General features: G+C 42.0%; 1 protein-coding gene across 11 annotated transcripts in view; it reads left to right on the top strand.

Annotated features, from left to right (window-relative positions):
* Positions 1–18,062, top strand: part of HDAC4 (histone deacetylase 4) — a 1,159,747-nt gene that overhangs the window by 710,688 nt on the left and 430,997 nt on the right. For 7 of the 11 annotated variants that reach the window (XM_069225509.1, XM_069225507.1, XM_069225511.1 and 4 more), the window contains 5 exons: positions 4,311–4,442; positions 10,217–10,329; positions 10,444–10,560; positions 10,841–11,039; positions 12,897–13,117. In XM_069225509.1, coding sequence (XP_069081610.1) covers positions 4,311–4,442; positions 10,217–10,329; positions 10,444–10,560; positions 10,841–11,039; positions 12,897–13,117 — 782 coding nt within the window. The remainder of the gene's footprint in view (positions 1–4,310; positions 4,443–10,216; positions 10,330–10,443; positions 10,561–10,840; positions 11,040–12,896; positions 13,118–18,062) is intronic. The other 4 variants (XM_069225510.1, XM_069225516.1, XM_069225518.1 and 1 more) reach the window with 1 other exon arrangement.

An 18,062-nucleotide genomic window follows, 5' to 3' on the forward strand; every position in this document is an offset into this window, starting at 1 on the left:
TCCTGCACAGACATGGCTAACAAAGTTTAGAGATGGAGATAGATAGATGATACATTGCAACACTGTTATGAACCATAGCCATAAATTACTCCATTTTAAATTCTTAATCCATTCGTATTACACTCTGGTATACGTTTATAGTCTTGATTAAACAGTAAGCCCTACATGCCGAAGGTGTTTGTGTATGAACGCAGACTTCATTCTTTTGGCTTTCTGCTGCCTGCAAATTAATAAATGGTAGCTGGAAGTTCTTGATACTGTAACTAACGTTTTTGGTGCGCCTGTAGACTCCTCACCGTTCACTCTTGTACTGAGTTATGTGTCAAATGTCTCGAGCCTGTTCAGCACTTAGCCACACTTCTCTTGTTACTGGCCAGGTGACGGAAAGTGATGATGTGGATAAAGGAACCCTTTCACAGGAAACAGGACTTGATCAAGGATGCATTCCTTTGCAATGGAAATGAAGAACTATACACCACAATACAACCAGCCACTACAGGACCACAGAATATATGGATACCCTTACAAAATTACTTATTGACTACATGCTCGGGTTGAATTGTGACCAGTGACTTGTGCTAATGGTGCACGTGCTGGACAATGGGCATGCATAAGCCTCGGTCGTTACCCTGTATAGTGATGATATGATAAAGGGAATCGGTATTGTTAGATGTTTTATCACTCTGCTAATCTGTGCATTCCAGCATGAATATGTGAGAGACAGTGCAGTAGGCAAAGCATTACAAAAATGGAACATGTGCTGGCTTATTTCACATTGGAAAAAGAAACGACTGATTGATTTAATGTTGTATTTTTAACTTGGCATGTTCTTTAAACTAATCAAAATAAAAATTAAACAGAAAACGAAATCAAACAATTACACTAAAAAAAGAAAAATTATGGCCAAGACTACACGTCCAGATGTCCACTACAACAATCACTCAGTGGATCTACTAGTTAAGGATATTTGCTTTTCCCCACTTCCTTTTTCCATGCAAAATGAATCCAAAGCATCTATGCGTGTCTTGAGTGGACACAAATAGACACTTATTATGATGGGGGAAAAAAGATTCTAAGGTGTAGTCTGGGTCTTTCTCGATTGTGAGCGTCAGGAGATGCGGTCATGAGCTGTAGGATTGACACTTGGAGCCAAATCAAATGGGGGCTTGAGTAGGAATTGAGCTCGAAGACAATGGTGGCTTAGCTTCCGTGCTCCTCTCCTTTGTTCCTAGTTCAAGGTGCTTACTGGCTTCAGTCACTTCAACAAAGTAGAGATCACTTACAGAAGCATGCAGTAAGGAAGATGCTACTGTTTACCTGAATGAACAATAAAGGTTTAATGAGGTTCTAGCACACTTGATCAATAAACACTCGCAATCAAGATCCAAAGATGGTGACCACAAGCACCCGCATCAGAGCTCTTTTGAAAAGGCCAGGGCAAGCAAAAAAGAATTAAATTTGGCAGATAAGAGATCTGGAAAATTCGTCCAGCATAATAGCGTGATGGAGCATGAAACATTATTAAATAAATTACAAGAATACAGTTACCAAAAAAGCAAGATCAAAAGATGCCAGCCACAACTATTGTTGCAGTGGAGCTCATGGGACCCCACTAGCAATGAAAAGAGAACAACAAACCCTCTAAAATGTGAGAGAAAGCTACAGACTTAGTTGCAAGCCCACTCTAAAGCTAATATTTGCATAATGAGTTTGCAAAAATACCAGTACCAGAAAAGAGTGATCCCAAAACGGCGACTGTAACGGTCAGTCATGGAGCGCATTCTAAAATATGAATGGTCTATGCTGAGCCACACTAGGAAAGAAGACTGCATGGTGGTAAAACGGCATTCCCCCCTTAACCTCTCAAGCACATGAGGAACTTGTGCTAGAATACAGTTTGGCCCCTAAGCGGTCACACCAGCAATGAAGAGGAGACAGTGATACAACACCAGACCACCCTATAAGGCAAGAGAAAACAGCATAGATCATGTTATAAGCATACTTTCAAACTAACAACTGCATAAGTCTCTATGTGAACTGACTATAATTCTCATATATGAGTTAGGCACTCAAGTCTTCTCTGCATGCTAAACCCCTAGAGCTTAGCAAGACCTGCATGGTTTCCCCAAGCCCACACCAGATCCGAACGGATAAATCCAAAAAGAGGAAACCCTGTGTGTGAAATCATAATAGCCTGTGCTAGGAATGGAGGATGATCAGGTAGCAGATCCGTCAATTAAGAAGGCTGAACTGAAACATCAAAGGTTCAAGAGTCCACCCTTACTCTAACCAGACCTCTTTGCATAATTATAAAGCAGTGTAACAGGTGTAGATTTAAGATGATATTCAACTACCAGCTGCTAAAATAGTACATGACAAAACAATATGTAGTCTTGAGGGATCAGAAGTACTCAAGGTCATAAGTGCGCTCTTTGAACGTTTGCTCTGATGCTCATCCTCAAACGATATGCAGCTACAAGTATTGCTACTCACATGATTATAATAATTAATAAGGATCCCAATGAAAAAGAACTGAAATAACCCCAGCAGGACACACAAGAACAAAACTTGACTCGCCTACCCTTTGGGGGAAAAGTCAGGATCCTGTACATATATAGATTTAGTAATCAAAACACCTTCGTCAGTGCACAAAACCACGTTCAGATCCCCAGAACAAATGCAGGAATGATGCAAGAAGAAATATCTCAGGTTTGGAAATAGTTTAAAGAACTCACCTCAAACGCGTAAGTGAAGCTGAAAGCAGGATAAGCAGATACAGAAGAGAAAATGAGGAAAAGTGGGATATAAAACACAGAGAGAGGGGGGAATCTTTGGAAAACCGCAATATGGATGGAAATCTATGGATTTTGGGCTATGTCGCAGCGTGTAGGACAGAGTTAAAAACTGTGGAATTGTTAGGGCCCTGGATCCCTTGCATTTTGGGCCTAGTACAGATTACTTTGATAAAGAATGAATTCCCAGAAAACCCACGAATGTTAAAAAACAAAAAAAACAAAAAATGGCCATAATTCTTCGATATCTAATATATCAACACGAACAATAGAATCTACTACACAGGAGTAAAACACAATACGTTTCATCGGAAGGAGCAAGGATCAGCTTTTTACAAGACTGTGTGAAACCAGTTTGCATCAGGAAGGATGTAGAAATAATTGACAAGCAGTTGGTTAGTCATAATGTTGGTGTTCACTATAAGTCTACAGAGCTAATTTGGAAAGGTTGTTAACAGGCTAAAGAGCTTCTGTAGTGTTTTTAGTGCTGCCCTGGTCTATGGCTGAAAGTAAAATGTCAACAGTGCAATTCTTGGCTGTTTGTCAATTCTAGGTTGAAGTCCCATAGCAGGGTATTTTTTAAATAAATTAAATGGTATTCACCTGTATCAAAATGGAAGCTGATTTGCACGTTACTGTTTTCAGTAATGTCCCAAATCAGCATCTATTCTGATACAGGTCAAGCAGTAAAGCAAAACACAACGCTGTGGGATAGCGTAACCATCTTCTCTGTACTCCTCGTATCTAATGATCTTTTCATCCTTCTCAGAATGAAGTCGTAGTGAGCAGGAGGATTTCCAATGAGCAGACTTATACTAATGCACCTACCTGCTCTACCATTTCTTCACACCTCTACTAACCTCACCAGTACCTTCTCAGTTACTCTTGTAGGGAAACGAGTTGAAGTTTGTGTGGGCAGGAAGTGGGGCATGTTCAATGTTGCTGAGCAGATAGCAACTGATGCTGCCCACAGCCACCACAGTCGCCTTTCTTAGCCTGTGTCCATGTTTCAGCTTCTGGATGAAATATGTTCATTTTTGGCTTAAAAGTGTGTGTGAATGTGTGTTTTTGTTTGTTTGTTGCGGGCTGACACTACAAAGACCCAGCTATATTGAGATCTTTGGAGTGCCAGTATAGTCCTGTACATAATTCCTGACAACGAGGTGTTCGATTTTGAGATTTATCCTGACATCAGTATGTATAATCAGCGTGTAGATTTAATCAACCATTAGTGTACTTAGTTGTGGAGCTGTAGCCAGCCAGTAATTTGTCAATTGTTTGCCTATAAGCTTGGCGCGTGTTTGCAATGAAGAAATATTGTGATAGTAAAAAGCATTAACGTGAAGATTTTATCATTAAAAAAGATCTCAAGTTTGCATTTTTAGTCTTTCATTGGTTTCACATGTGATGTCCATAAATATAAAATAATAGTTATGAAATAAATGTAATCTGGCCTTTCACCCTATTTTCGCCTCTCTTTATTTAAATGTACATTTGTTCTTATCTCTCCCAATACAGCATCAGAACCAAATTTGAAATTGCGCTCTAGGCTAAAGCAGAAGGTGGCGGAGCGACGGAGCAGCCCTCTTCTGCGGAGAAAGGATGGGCCCGGCATCACCGCTCTGAAAAAACGATCACTGGACATTCCAGGTAATAGAACACTTCACCTGCCCCTTACAGACTGCCCCCAGGGAAAGCCAAAGGAAAATGTAATTTCGCTTCAACTTGCTGGCTCTGCTTCACTCTACCGTTCCTCCTTTAAACAAGCATTTGCAATGAAGTAGGTCTCGCATTTGCTCGAGTTAGAGCTATTAGCGTTGTAAATTTCTAACTGGACTTTTCTTGCCACATAAATTGAAAACTAAAAGTAAGACAGTTGACATAAGCAAGCCGATTCAAAGTGCCATGGGTACCATGAGTGTGAGTGCGAAGGAGAGACACAAAAGGAAATGAAGTTGGCTTGCAGTCAAACATATCAGCAAACGTGCAATTATCCATGTAACAGGGTCCTTGGCCAAGGCGGTAACCCCCCCCCCCCCTTCCCCCCGCAGGAGGGCCAAACGTAAAGCACTTACCAATAATAACAAAGGATTTTTTAAAGGAAAGCCCACGAATGAGTGATAGTGATGGGCGTGAGGTGGGCATGGTTCAAAGCCCACAGAGAGATTACAGCAGGCCAGAACACTTGCGCACGACCTAAAAACGTGAAGGTGCTCTCTGCATCTTAAATGTTTTTTTCCTGTTTTAACCCTCACAACAGATTTCTCTCATATTTGCTTTCCTTTTTCCTGCATGGCCAGAGTACTTCTATGTTTTGGTCGCGAAAGTGCTTGAATGTAAAGTCAATATGGGGTGAAAATATCTTCATGAGGGTGTTGAATGTGTCCTTCATTTGTATTGGTTAATGTACCCATTCCCTTCAGGTTAGTTGATAAAGGGTGATGACGCGATTTGGCTTGGTTCCGTTAATTATGAAGGCAAGGGAGAGAGAGAAGGAGAGATAGAGAGGTTCAGGGAGAGGGAGGGAGAGAGAGAGAGAGAGAGACAGAGACACACAGAGAATGAGAATATTCTCAAAGATGGGTTTCTGACCAGCTCGCAAGTGTGCTGACGTCATTGACCTTGGTCTAATTGCGATCGTGACACGTGGGTTCCCTTCAGAACTGGATGAAAGGCGCTTCATTACAACACATTCAATTCAAGCGTGGGTGTGTATTACTTCCCCTGTTTATTTAATCAGAAAGGTGCGCCTTCATAATGGAAGGAGACTTGTATTTTCGATCTGAACTCTGAAGGGTGTACATATCCCTGTGATGTCCTGCTCAGGTCACAGTTGTGCTCAATGTTACATATAAAGGGCTCCAGCAATTACTTACATATGTGCCTGTAACCGAGGGGAAGCGTGCAGGTCCCTGTGGAAACTCGGTGGCATCAACTGGATAATAACTGATCGTTTGATGCAGGGTGCGTGGTGTGGGAGCTACCTTTTTGATCAATGAATTTAAATGGAAATGATGTGGGTTTGGGCGAGTGTTCTGAATTTTTAGAATGATTGATTGGCTGTGTGATCCAGAACTAAGTATCACTAGTAATAACCAGCAGTGTGATAAGTAGAACTTTAAGATTTTTTTTATTTTGGTGCTCTTTGTTTAATGGACTGGCAAATCCTTTGGTGTCCTCTTCATACTGCTTAAGGTGTGTCCTGGCCCCCCTTGATACACTGACCTACCTTGCTCCATTGTAAGGTATATGTAATTTGTTTTCATAGATAGTCTGAAGTTACGGGGCTAGGTTAGTGGTAGTTTTGTGACAGTCTGACAAAGAAGCTGAATGTACGAACAAAGTGGGAATGTTTAGGTCATAAAGTCCCCTAGGCTAATTTTCTGTACCTGGACGTAAGGAGTGCGCAGGGTTGTTTTCAAAGAAAGTAGCTGTTTCATTGTACATGCTAGTTTATTCACCATGTCATTGGTTTAATATTATGAGTATTCTGAATTAATTTAGGGGGGGATTTCAAGACGAGGTAGTCCAGCAAAAATACTATTGAGTGAATGATTGTGATTGTATAATGTTTTATGATGATCAGAGATAAAACAAATACTTTCACAAAGTGCTGAGGGGCTGTGATAATTTGACTTTTAATACTGATGCTTTCTTTACTTTGCATATAAACTAAGAAGTTGCCCTTAATTGAATATTGATGCTAGAGTCATCTGTCAGTAGAAGCGACTGAGGGGAGGAGTCAGTTGGAGACTCCTTTCTTTGTAACCCCCTTAGTGACTCTGAAGACTGAGCCGTCATGGCTATTGGTTTGTAAATGTCATTAAATGTCCTATTCATACTTGAACAATTGCTTGATCTGGGCTGGAAATGGGAAGGGGATTTGATCATGTAAGATTCGTGATAATGTTTGGTAGCAGTTATTGCACCTTCAATTAAATAACTGTGAAAGTGTCCACTTACACCAATTCGTTGAAAATTAGCCTTAATTAGAAAATGAGTGTGGCAGTGTCTAGGAACAGTGGGTTCACAATAAAGTTAACTCCTTCATCTGGAAACTTTGACTCTTCAAAAGTAAGATTGACAGATTGTTTTGTACACAAATTCAAGGCAATGTGGTGACAAGTATGTAACATAGTGCAAATTGTATAGCCCATTATGCACCTTGTAACATATCCACTAACAATAAGGATCCAGGCTTCCTAAACTCCTTTTTATTGTGCCTCTAGCTCATGATTTATCTTTGCTTCTGTAAATAAGTTAAAAAATATATATATATGGGCCGTGGCCTGCGACTTGACCAGCATGGTGGCTGTCTGATTAGCTTTGGACACAGGCTCCTGTCTTAGGTCCCTTCCGGGCGCACATTGACCCATGCTAGACCAGCAACAAATGTAAAGCACAGCAGGGCCACTAGGAGAACAATCTGGTCCTGGAGTGATGCCGCCACTGGCCAAAGAGAGACCTCACTCATTTGAGTGCTCACAGGCTATGGTGGCCATCTTAGGGCCTACTGCAATAGCATAAAATTGATGGTGAGACTGATCTTGCATAAACCATGTGGCAGGCAAGCATGTAAGCAGGGAGAGAGACAGCGAACTGAGCACTTGGAACAGAACGTTGTGAGGAAAGGTGAGAGTAACATCTTGAATCACCTGACAGAGAGAGAAATGATTTCCCTGTGACTTTTGCCAGGTGGGCGTGTCTGCATCTTTCATAGCATTGACAAAGGCCCAAAATTGTCTCCCTCTGCACAGAGGAGACCGAATTGTGAAGGCACCCAGTAATAATCTGTATCTGCCTATAAATCCGACTGCCCCACCATAACTGAAGAAGCTCTTGTTTTGACCTGGGAATATAGCTTAAATCACACACCTTGCTGCGATCTCTGTAATTCAAGACAACTCTCACACTGTATGCCTGATGCCATCCATGGATGAATGTTCTACTTGAGGGTGGGCCTCGATAGACGCTGGTTTCTGCACTTATTACTGGGTGATAATCTACAAGGGGGGATCTACGTATTAACCAAATATAAACGTTTACATGAGCAAAAGGACAACCTAAATTGGGTATTTTACTTGCCCATGCTGGAGGCGACATATGTGGGTCCTCATATTTTAACTTGGATGCTAGATAGGTGTAAGTCTCCAATGGAAAAAGTAATAGTTAGTGGTGCCTGATCGGTGGACATTTCCATAAGTAGGGGGATGAAACAGAGTTGCCCTCTTCCCCCCTGTTATTTGGCCTCATAGTTGAACTGTTGGTGTCCACTATTGGGCAAACGTCAGACATCAGAGGGTTACCATTTGGAGAGAACAACATAAAATACACCTATTCGTTGACAATGTTCTTCTCTCTTTGTGTTCCACAGCTCTCTATCGCCTAAGTAATGTAGGTCTTGGAAGCTTAAGGGACGGTGTCCGGGTTTAAGGTTAACCTGGAAAAATCAGAGATGCTAAATGTAGGTCTATCTCCAGAAGTTGAAGATCAGGTCTCAGTCTCAACAGCTTTGGGCTAGTAAAAAAGAAATATTTAAGTACATACATCACACTAAAACACTGGCTGCTTTATGCAGAAAACCATTCAAGACACCTTGATACTGTTTTTAATGGCTTTCGAACAAGGCAAAATCTTTTTATATAATGGTTAGGGAGAGTGCCTGTGATTAAGCTGGGTGTACTACCAAGGGTACTCTATATTTTCTAGGCACTCACAATTACATTTCCTGACTGGGTTATAAAGACTTTGCAGAAGACCATAGATGCTTATTTTTATGCCATAAAGAGAGCACATGTATTAAGAAAAACACATAAAACATCGAGTGGGCTGGGACATCTTTATGTAAAGAACTACTCCAAGGTAGCACAACTCAGAACATTCTCTAAGTGATCTCAGTGTGAGACTCAGCAGCACTGATTAAACATCGCTGCAGCAGTAAAGAACTGTGCTCTGTGAGCTATTCCCTGGCTTCTCAAATAAGCTAGGACCCAGCATGCCATTACTCTGGCATATTGAACACGACACAAGAGATATGAGCCTCAGCCAGAAAAAACAGGTCATTGACCACCTACACTTCTCCTTTCACAACGCTTACTGGTAACTCAGACTTCTCATCGGGATTAGTGAAGAGTGACTTTGGAAGATGTAAATAAAGTGACTAAATGTACAATTGAAAAATGTTAAATGTAAATGTCAAGGAATTTGAAATTGGAAGCGAAAAATTAAATAAATATCCTCAGATTGATTTGTGGGAGCAGTGCAGGTGTGTCAAACAGAATATAGTATGGATGGTGTATGGATTCAATTGAGTTTAGAAAAGCTCCAATCTTCCTTTTAAATATTTTATTTATTTTGTTGATATTTGCAAATTAAATAAAATGTATTATCATTTGTGTATGTGTTTGAAATGCTTGTTTCTCTATTTCTTGTGTATTGTTTTGCGGTTCAAATCATCGACCATGTTTAGGCCCGGGTCCCCGGCTTCCAGTAATGATTCAGTTGGGGGTTCTCTGCATTCCAGTAGTGATTCAGTGGGGGGGGGGGGCACTGCATTCCCGTAATGATTCACGGGGGTTGCCGGGTTCCAATAATGATGAAGTGGGTGTCCACAGAAGTCAAAAGGTAATGAACCACTGCCCTATTTGAAAGACTTTTTGCTAAGAAATTCTTAGCCATATTAAGGGGATTGTGGCCTACCCATTGCAAACTGGCCCAGCGACCTTCATATTGGGGCTCAGACCTATGGAACTTAGGTGCCTAACTATCGATGATTAGAGACTGATAACTAATATGCTTTTGGCATCAAAACTGCTTGCATTAAATTGAAAATTACTCACTAGACCAACAAAGCTCGAGTGTTCCAGCAAGCTCTGGATGTTGCTGGCTATTGAAAAACTGACATGGAATATTAATGAAATGGGAAATAAATATGATAGCCTGTGACAGCCTCCTGTAGAATACCTGATGGACAAAGGGTTTGGGTACAGTTGCCTTATATCACTGAGATCTCTCTGACTCCCTAGCTAAATACATGGAACCAGACGACATGCTCCTATAACTTAAGAGGCGAAAGAGTAAGTATTGGTGTGAATACTAAGGAAGGTGCACTTGACATTTGGGTTTGTTTGGCTACTCACCCGGGGAATGAGACAAGGTAAGGGATGTATAGGACTATTACTAATCAGTACTTAGGCTGTTGCTATTTATTGGCGCATATGAACCTCATGTTTAGGTTGTCATATAACTTTAAGATTAAAGTTTTGTTGGAAAATAAATAAAAAAGGGTAAACTGCTTTTTCTTCACATCATGTATATAAAGTGCAGGTTGCACTAGTTTAACAGTAAGATCTCCTTCATTTGTGTTATGCATGCTTAGTGCATTGCTTTCTTCCAAGTTAGATTTTTCTGTTTCATTTTTACAGACTCAATGTGCAACAGCGCTCCAGGATCCGGACCCAGCTCGCCGAATAACAGCTCCAATAACATCAGTGCAGAGAATGGAGTTGTAGGATCGGCTGCAAGTATTCAAGCAGAGGTGCTAGTCTGTACTTTAACTAACATAGTTTGCTGAGTCCTTTTAATATGGTGTGCCAAATTGTCAGCACACTGCCTTTTTTGCAAGCCACTAATGTCTCGGTTTGGTTTTCAGCCTGGCCTGGCTCAGAGATTGGCGAATCGAGATGGATCCATCAGTCAGCTTCCACTTTATACATCACCTTCACTTCCCAACATTACTCTCGGGCTGCCAGCCACTGCCACTTCCAATGTAAGCTCTTCTTCCGACCTGTGTATTGCAAAGATAGGGATGCATGCCGGATGACTGAAAGAGGTGGGGTTAAATAATTTGCTCAGTCTAAGCTCATGTGGTCAGGACATGCCTTCCTTGATGGAGAATATTTCTGTTGGGTGAATTTGTACCAGCTGATGCTCATAAGTAATCCTTTGAAGACTGGAGGAACAGTTACTTTTTGTAGGCTAGTGTGGTGTTCTGAAGTTAACACTGATGCTGAAGTCCTTTGCTCCCCTAACCAGATATTTCTTTGCAGGGTGGCACAGGACAGCAAGAGGCAGAGCGACTGCCCCTCTCCAACCTACAGCAACGGATCTCCTTATTCCCTAGTGCCCATCTCTCACCGTACCTGAGCACAAGCACCCTTGAGAGAGAGGGTGGGAATGGCCATAGCGCACTCCTGCAACACATGGTCTTATTAGATCAGCCTTCATCACAGAATCCCCTGGTCACAGGTGAGGAAAGATAATCGAAATATAGACCTTAAATGGTAGAGAGGACCATGTGTGCAAGCACCATAAAGTTAATGACTAAATATAGACATTTCAGGTATTCAAACTCCTTATACAGGGGTCTCTTCAAGCTTTTGACTGATGTGTTTGACACACCATGGGGCAGTCCTGTGAGCCTCATGTCTTAACTTTGGGTTAGCAGCTCCTGTGCACCCATCCCTATGCTGATGAGCCATAGTTCAGTGATGTGGGCTCCTATTGCCTTAGTTCCCTCCGTTCAGCCAACTTCCTGACTCCTTCCTTTGGATTCCCTTGGTTTAACTGAACAAGCGCAGCATAGCGCACCCACCCAAATCATCTCCATCTCGGAGATAATGCAGGGCCATGACTTGATGTGGTATATTTACATGGGACCTTTTGTGTTTCAAACAAATGCTTTGCATTTCAACTAATAGTAAACATCTCAGGTTTACAGAAAAATAAATTATGGTCTCAAGATTCTTTGGTTGTAACTGTTCACATAATTCTGACCTGTATTTAGTCCTCACTAAGTTCTAACGGTAGACATGTCAAACATTTTGTCACAAATGTTACTTTATCATTATTTATTTTTCAGAAAAGTAAGCAAACGTTCAGGTGCTTTGTGTGAAAAAGTGCACTCTTCCTGCTTCTGTTAATTTGAGATGGTGATTAGAATCAGGTGCTGTTAAACAAGTGAACCTGATTTCTTGACTATTAGAATATGCTGCCCACCTGTGAATAAAATCACAATTTGTCATTTAGTTTCTGGGGCAGCCAGATTTGTAGGAATAAATCATGCCAGAAGATGTGTGATGATCTCAGAGGAACAATTGACGCTGCCATATCAGTAAGGGAAAAATTATAAAGCCATTTCCAAACAAATGAAGTCCATCCCTCCTCAGTGAGATTAATTATTTACAAATGGAGGAATTCTAGAGATCGCATGGAACCCCAAAGCTCCATCTAGGAACCAATGGCTTCTGTTCATGTAGCAGACTTTAGTGTTAATAATGGTTCTGTAAATTACAAATAACAATCCAGACCCCAAAACCTTTAGATGCCGTTGCAGTATCCAGAAATAGCTGTGCATAAATGAATGCCCTCAAATATCACTGAGTTGAAGGAGTTTTGTCCGCAAAAGAGGACTGAAGTGCTGCGAGGCTATGTGAGAGACCTACTGGAAGCATTTACTTCAAGTTGCTGCTAAAGTGGGGTTCCACTATGGCAGAATCAAATGCTCTGCTTACTTGTTCCACACAAGGTTACTGAATGTTGTCAGACTTGTTTTTGTTTATAATGATGTGAACACATGAGGTTAAACTTATCTACTGTTAGGAATTGGTGAGGATTAGATGAAGGTCGTGTGCTTTGATTTGTAAAGCTATATTACCTTAAGAGTTTGTAGTTTATTTTTCACTTCACTGCATTTCTAACTTGTGATAAAACAGCACTGCTGCACAGGCACGGTTTCCTAAGAATCCCAAGACAGAAGTGTTAAATTAAGTCCTTTTTCCAAAATTAAACTGCACTATGTGCCATAGTCCGATCGACCTCCTCTTGAACAGTATGGCATATCTGCGAACTCCAGGTGTTCAGTGTCAGACCAGTTTATGAATAAGATCCATATGCTGTGCCTTTACGGCTAGCAATTTCCAGGACTACCCATTAGAAGGATACGGGTAGTAGCCAGTTTGCCAATGCCTTTGCTGCCTCAATTAGTTAAAGGCATTTGCTTTGTACCTACTCTACTGCTTGTATTAAAGTGTACTGAATGTCCCTTCCCATCTTCCATCCTCTTTTCTCCTCTGCTGTTTTGTGTCCCCTCTGTATTATCTTCAGACTGGTATCTTTCAGGCTTGGGGGCATTGCCACTCCATACTGATCGAGTGTCACCAACAATACACAAACTGCGACAACACCGCCCGCTGGGCCGTACGCAGTCAGCACCACTCCCACAGAATGCTCAAGCCCTGCAGCAGCTAGTAATACAGCAGCAGCATCAGCAGTTCCTGGAGAAACACAAACAACAGTTCCAGCAGCAGCAGCTACACATTAATAAGGTGAGTGCTTTCTGATCTTAAATCTTGAGCTAGTTGCAAAGGAAAGTAATATTTGGCCTCTGAAGGATTCTCTCGTTTAATGCTCTGAAGAGAGACTCGCTTCTGTTGACTTCTGATTTTTGTGTTGGAGTCCTCCATTTCCTTCTGCTGTTAACCCCTACAGTGCGCCCACACTACCTCCCTGGTGCGGATCACCACCAGTGGCCGACACCAGGGAGGGGGTTAAAAAATCCTCGGGTGCATTGCACCGGAGGATCTTTTTTTAAATTTAAAAATACCCCGGGAGACACTGAAGATCTTGCGTGTCTCCTCCCGGCCCCTCGTCACTCTCTCTTTTCTCCGTTGGAGCAGGTGGGGAAAACCGCCCCAAATGGCCTTCCTGAGGTTCGGAAAGGCCTCGTTTGAAAGGGGATGGGGGTTGGCCCCCTCAGCAAACACCCAAACCTCCCCAACCCTCCCCCCCATATATATTTGCCACCAGTTGTCTTGCGGTTGCAGATTGCGTCTTCAAAGCAATACACATACTTCAACTGCCTCGTTTCAACTGTAGCTTTTAGGCAGCAATGAAGTCAAGTAAGTCTTGTGATTATGTTTCTGCTACAAAAAGATCTTACTTTTGTCTAGTGGCAGTTTTGATGCCATAAAGTAGCACAGAAGGTTTATGTGCCTACTGCAAAGATGAAATCTGTATTTTATGAAGATAGCTGAGTACATTATTAAAGCCAGTCATTACCTGCACTATAATACAAATTAAATGTATGTGCGGGGGCTATGGAGAGATGAAGGGAACTTTTGGTGGGTGGTAGTGAGGGATTGCGAGGACGAGGTCATGGGAGTTGGAGCACCAATAATGATTGTTGGACTGGGCGCTAGAGGTGCTAAAGACTGTGAAGATTGGTATGTGACAAGGAGAAGTAATAGTGTGTCTTTTTTTGAGTGTCTTGGAAGAACGTGCTGATTCAGGGAAGAAGCGAAGGTAAGGTGACCTCTACTATTGCACGTATCACACACACCCACCTGCAATTTTGTGACTATCTACGTAGGCTAGTGTTTTAGAGCAACAGTTTAGCCAGTAGCAGAGATGGCATCTCATTGGATGACAGATGCTCAAGCCCTAACTTGGGTTATAGAGGACAGCTTTGACGTAGCATCAGAGACTGAGGCAGCGTCTGAGGGATAGGACAATGGCGCAGACTCTGGGAGTGATTTTTCAGTTGGAGGAGTCCCATTCAATAACTTCTCTTCCATTGATTATGAGGGAGGTGATGAGGACAGTCCTGCTGTCCCTTCACAAGCACAGTCTATGCAGTGGGACAATAGCGGGTCAGCTCAACCCAGAGCACAGGTGCATGTGGCGGCAAGCACAGAGAGAGTGCTATCTTAGGAGCTCCCCAATTTAGTTTAGCACCAAATTCCACCGCCCAAATCGTATTGTGTCTAATTATCTATCACAAAACAACCTGGTTTTTGTAAGGCAGGCACCTGTGTTTTTGGTCCTGGGCTCAGCAGCCTTATAGGGAAACCTACCAAACCCAGACATTTCTGGAAACTAGACATCCGGAGGAGTCCACAGAGGTGCGACTTGTGTGTGGATTCCCCAAAGTTTTCTTACCCAGAATACCCTACAAAGGTGAAATAATGAATAAAAACTCAATTTTTTCTTGCATTTCTGTCACACAAACTACAGGAATGTGCTGGGATCCACAAAATTCCTACCAACCAGTGTTTCCCCACCTGTCTTGATATAAAAACGCTACCCCACTTGAGGGCCTGCACTTAGTGCCTGCGTCAGGAATGGATCACCCCAGGGTCAACAGTTGCCCTCATGTAAGGACCAACATTGACCGTCGTTTGATCTATTCCTGTCGCGGGCACTAGGCCTACGCACACAAGTGAGGTACCATTTGTATCGTGAGACTTGGGGGAGTGCTGGGTGGAAGGAAATTTGTGGCTCCTCTAAGATTCCAGAAATTTCTATCACTGAAATGTGAGGAAAAAGTGTTTTTTTGCCAAATATTGAGGTTTGCAAAGGATTCTGGGTAACAGAACCTGGTGAGAGCGCCACAAGTTACCCCATCCTGGGTTCCCCTAGGTGTCTAGTTTAAAAAAAAAATGCACAGGTTTGGTAGGTTTCCCTAGGTGCTGGCTGAGCTAGAGGCCAAAATCCACGGCTTGGCACTATGGAAAAAAACAGCTCTGTTTTCTTTGGGAAATTGTAATGTGTGCACGTTGTGTTTTGGGGTGTTTCCTGTCGCGGGCACTAGGCCTACCCTCACAAATGAGGTACAATTTTTATCAGGAGGCTTGGGGGAATGCTGGGTAAAAGGAAGTTTGTGGCACCCCTCAGATTCCAGAACTTTTCATCACCGAAATGTGAGGAAAAAGTGTATTTTTTTTGCCAAAGTTTGAGGTTTGCGAACGATTCTGGGTAACAGAATCTGGTGAGAGCCCCATAAGTCACCCCATTCTGAATTCCCCTAGATGTCTAGTTTTCAAAACTGTATAGGTTTGCTATGTTTCCCTTGGTGCTGGATGAGCTAGAGGCCAAAGACCACAGCTAGGCACTTTGCAAAAAACAAGTTAGTCTTTGTTGGGAAAATGTGATGTGTCCATGTTCTGTTTTATAGCAGTTTCTGTTCCTGTCCCGGGCACTAGGCCTACCCACACAAGTGAGGTACCATTTGCATCGGGAGACTTGAGGAAATGCTGGGTGGAAGGAAGTTTGTGGTTCCTCTCAGATTCCAGAACTTTGCAGCACCGAAATATGAGTGAAAAGTGTTTGTTTGCCAAATTTTGAGGTTTGCAAAGGATTCTGGGTAACAGAACCTGGTGAGAGCCCCACAAGTCACCACATTCTGAATTCACCTAGGTGTCTCGTTTCCACAAATATATAGGTTTGCTAGGTTTCCCTAGGTGTCGGGTGAGCTAGAGTCCAAAATCCACAACTAGGCACTTTGCAAAAAACACTTCTGTTTTCTTCGGAAAAATGTGAAGTGCCCCTGTTGCGTTTCCTGTCGCGGGCATTGGGCCTACTCACGCAGGTGAGGTACCATTTTTAACGGAAGACTTGAGGGAACACAAAATAGCAGAACAAGTGTTATTACCCCTTGCATTTCTCTACATATTTTCCTTCCAAATGTAAGACTGTGTGTTAAAAAAGACGTCTATTTGGGAAATGCCGTGTAATTCACATCCTAGTATGGGCACCCCAGAATTCTGAGATGTGCAAATAACTACTGCTCTCAACAACTTATCTTGTGCCCATATTGGAAATAGAAAGTTTTCCCTGATACCCATTTTTCACTCTTTATATTTCACCAAATAATTTCCTGTACACCCAGTATACAATGAAAACCCTTTGCAAGGTGCAGCTCCTTTATTGGCTCTGGGTACGTAGGGTTCTTGATGAACCTATAAGTCCTATATATCCCTGCAACCAGAAGAGTCCAGCAGACGTAACAGTATACTACTTTTGAAAATATGACATCGCAGGAAAAAGTTACAGAGTAAAATGTGGAGATAAATTGCTGTTTTTCTTCATCTCAGTTTCAATAGTTTTTTTATTTCAGCTGTTATTTTCTGTAGGAAAACCTTGTAGGATCTACACAAATGACCCCTTGCTGAATTCAGAATTTTGTCTACTTTTCAGAACTGTGTAGCTGTCCTGGATCCAGCATGGGTTTCACACCCATTTCTGTCACTAATGAGAAGGAGGCTGAAAGCTAAAAAAAAAAAAAAAAAAAAAAAAAAAAAAAAATTGTAAAAATGGGGTATGTCGCAGTAAAAGGCCAGAATTGTGTTGAAAAATTTGGTTTTCTGATTCAGGTCTGCCTGTTTCTGAAAGCTGGGAAGATGGTGATTTTAGCACCGCAAACCCTTTGTTGATGCCATATTCAGGGCAAAAAAAAACATGCCTTCTTCTGCAGCATTTTTTTCCCTCATCTTTCTAAAAAGAAAAAAAAACATTTTAGCTATTGTGGCTGATTTCTTTGTCTCCTCCAGGGGAACCCACAAACTCCGGGTACCTTTAGAATCCCTAGGATGTTGGGGGAAAAAGGACGCAAATTTGGCGTGGATAGTTTGTGTGGACAAAAAGTTATGAAAGTCTAAGCACGAACTACCTCAAATAGCTAAAATAAAAGGGCTCAGAAATGGGGGGGGGCAGTGGTGGGGGGGGGGGGTGAAGTCCCAGCAGCTAAGGAGTTGATAAAAATTATACATTTGTTCTTTTATTTGCCCCTTATTTTCCTAGCTTTTAGTCATGCAGGAAAGGTCATGCTGCTCCTTGGGATGGTGGTGTTTTGCAATTGAGCATCACATGAGATTGTGTTGGAAGTTTTTTTTGTGCTAGAGTGTCTATAAGAGATGGACAAGATACACCATCTAATGTGAATAATTTAAGTGGGCACCAGGTAGTTGAGTGAGATGGTGAGTAAAGTATGCCAAGAGGTCTAAATATTAGGTGAAACATTTTTTGGCTAAAAGCCTTTCCCTAAAATATAAGGGTGGGATTCTTGTAATTAGGTGGCAAGGTATTTATGAACAGATTACACTGGTGGAGCATGTGGTAATACAGTGAAATAGTACAAAATTGTTCACCCAGCAATTCTTTTGTGAGGCAGAGCTCACTTCATCAGATGCAAATGATACCTTGTGCTAGGGAAAACCTAGCATAAGATGGGAAAGTTCAACAAGACCCTAAGATCGTATTTGTGAGCTGGAAAGGATTTTGAGAGACCGAGGAAATGCCATTCTACTTCAACGTAGACGACTGCATCATGAGTTGGGTTAGTTTAGCGGGGAATACTGAATGCCATAAGATATGGCAATGCTCTTTGCAACAGGGGCCATGCAATTAAGTGAGAAGAAATGTATAGGGCAGAAGTGTGATTGCATAGTGTTGCTGGGGTAGTGGCCATGACAAGGCACTTTTGTGTTAGGATGC

Source organism: Pleurodeles waltl, chromosome 3_1 (assembly GCF_031143425.1).
Source record: "Pleurodeles waltl isolate 20211129_DDA chromosome 3_1, aPleWal1.hap1.20221129, whole genome shotgun sequence".
Classification (NCBI taxonomy): domain Eukaryota; kingdom Metazoa; phylum Chordata; class Amphibia; order Caudata; family Salamandridae; genus Pleurodeles; species Pleurodeles waltl.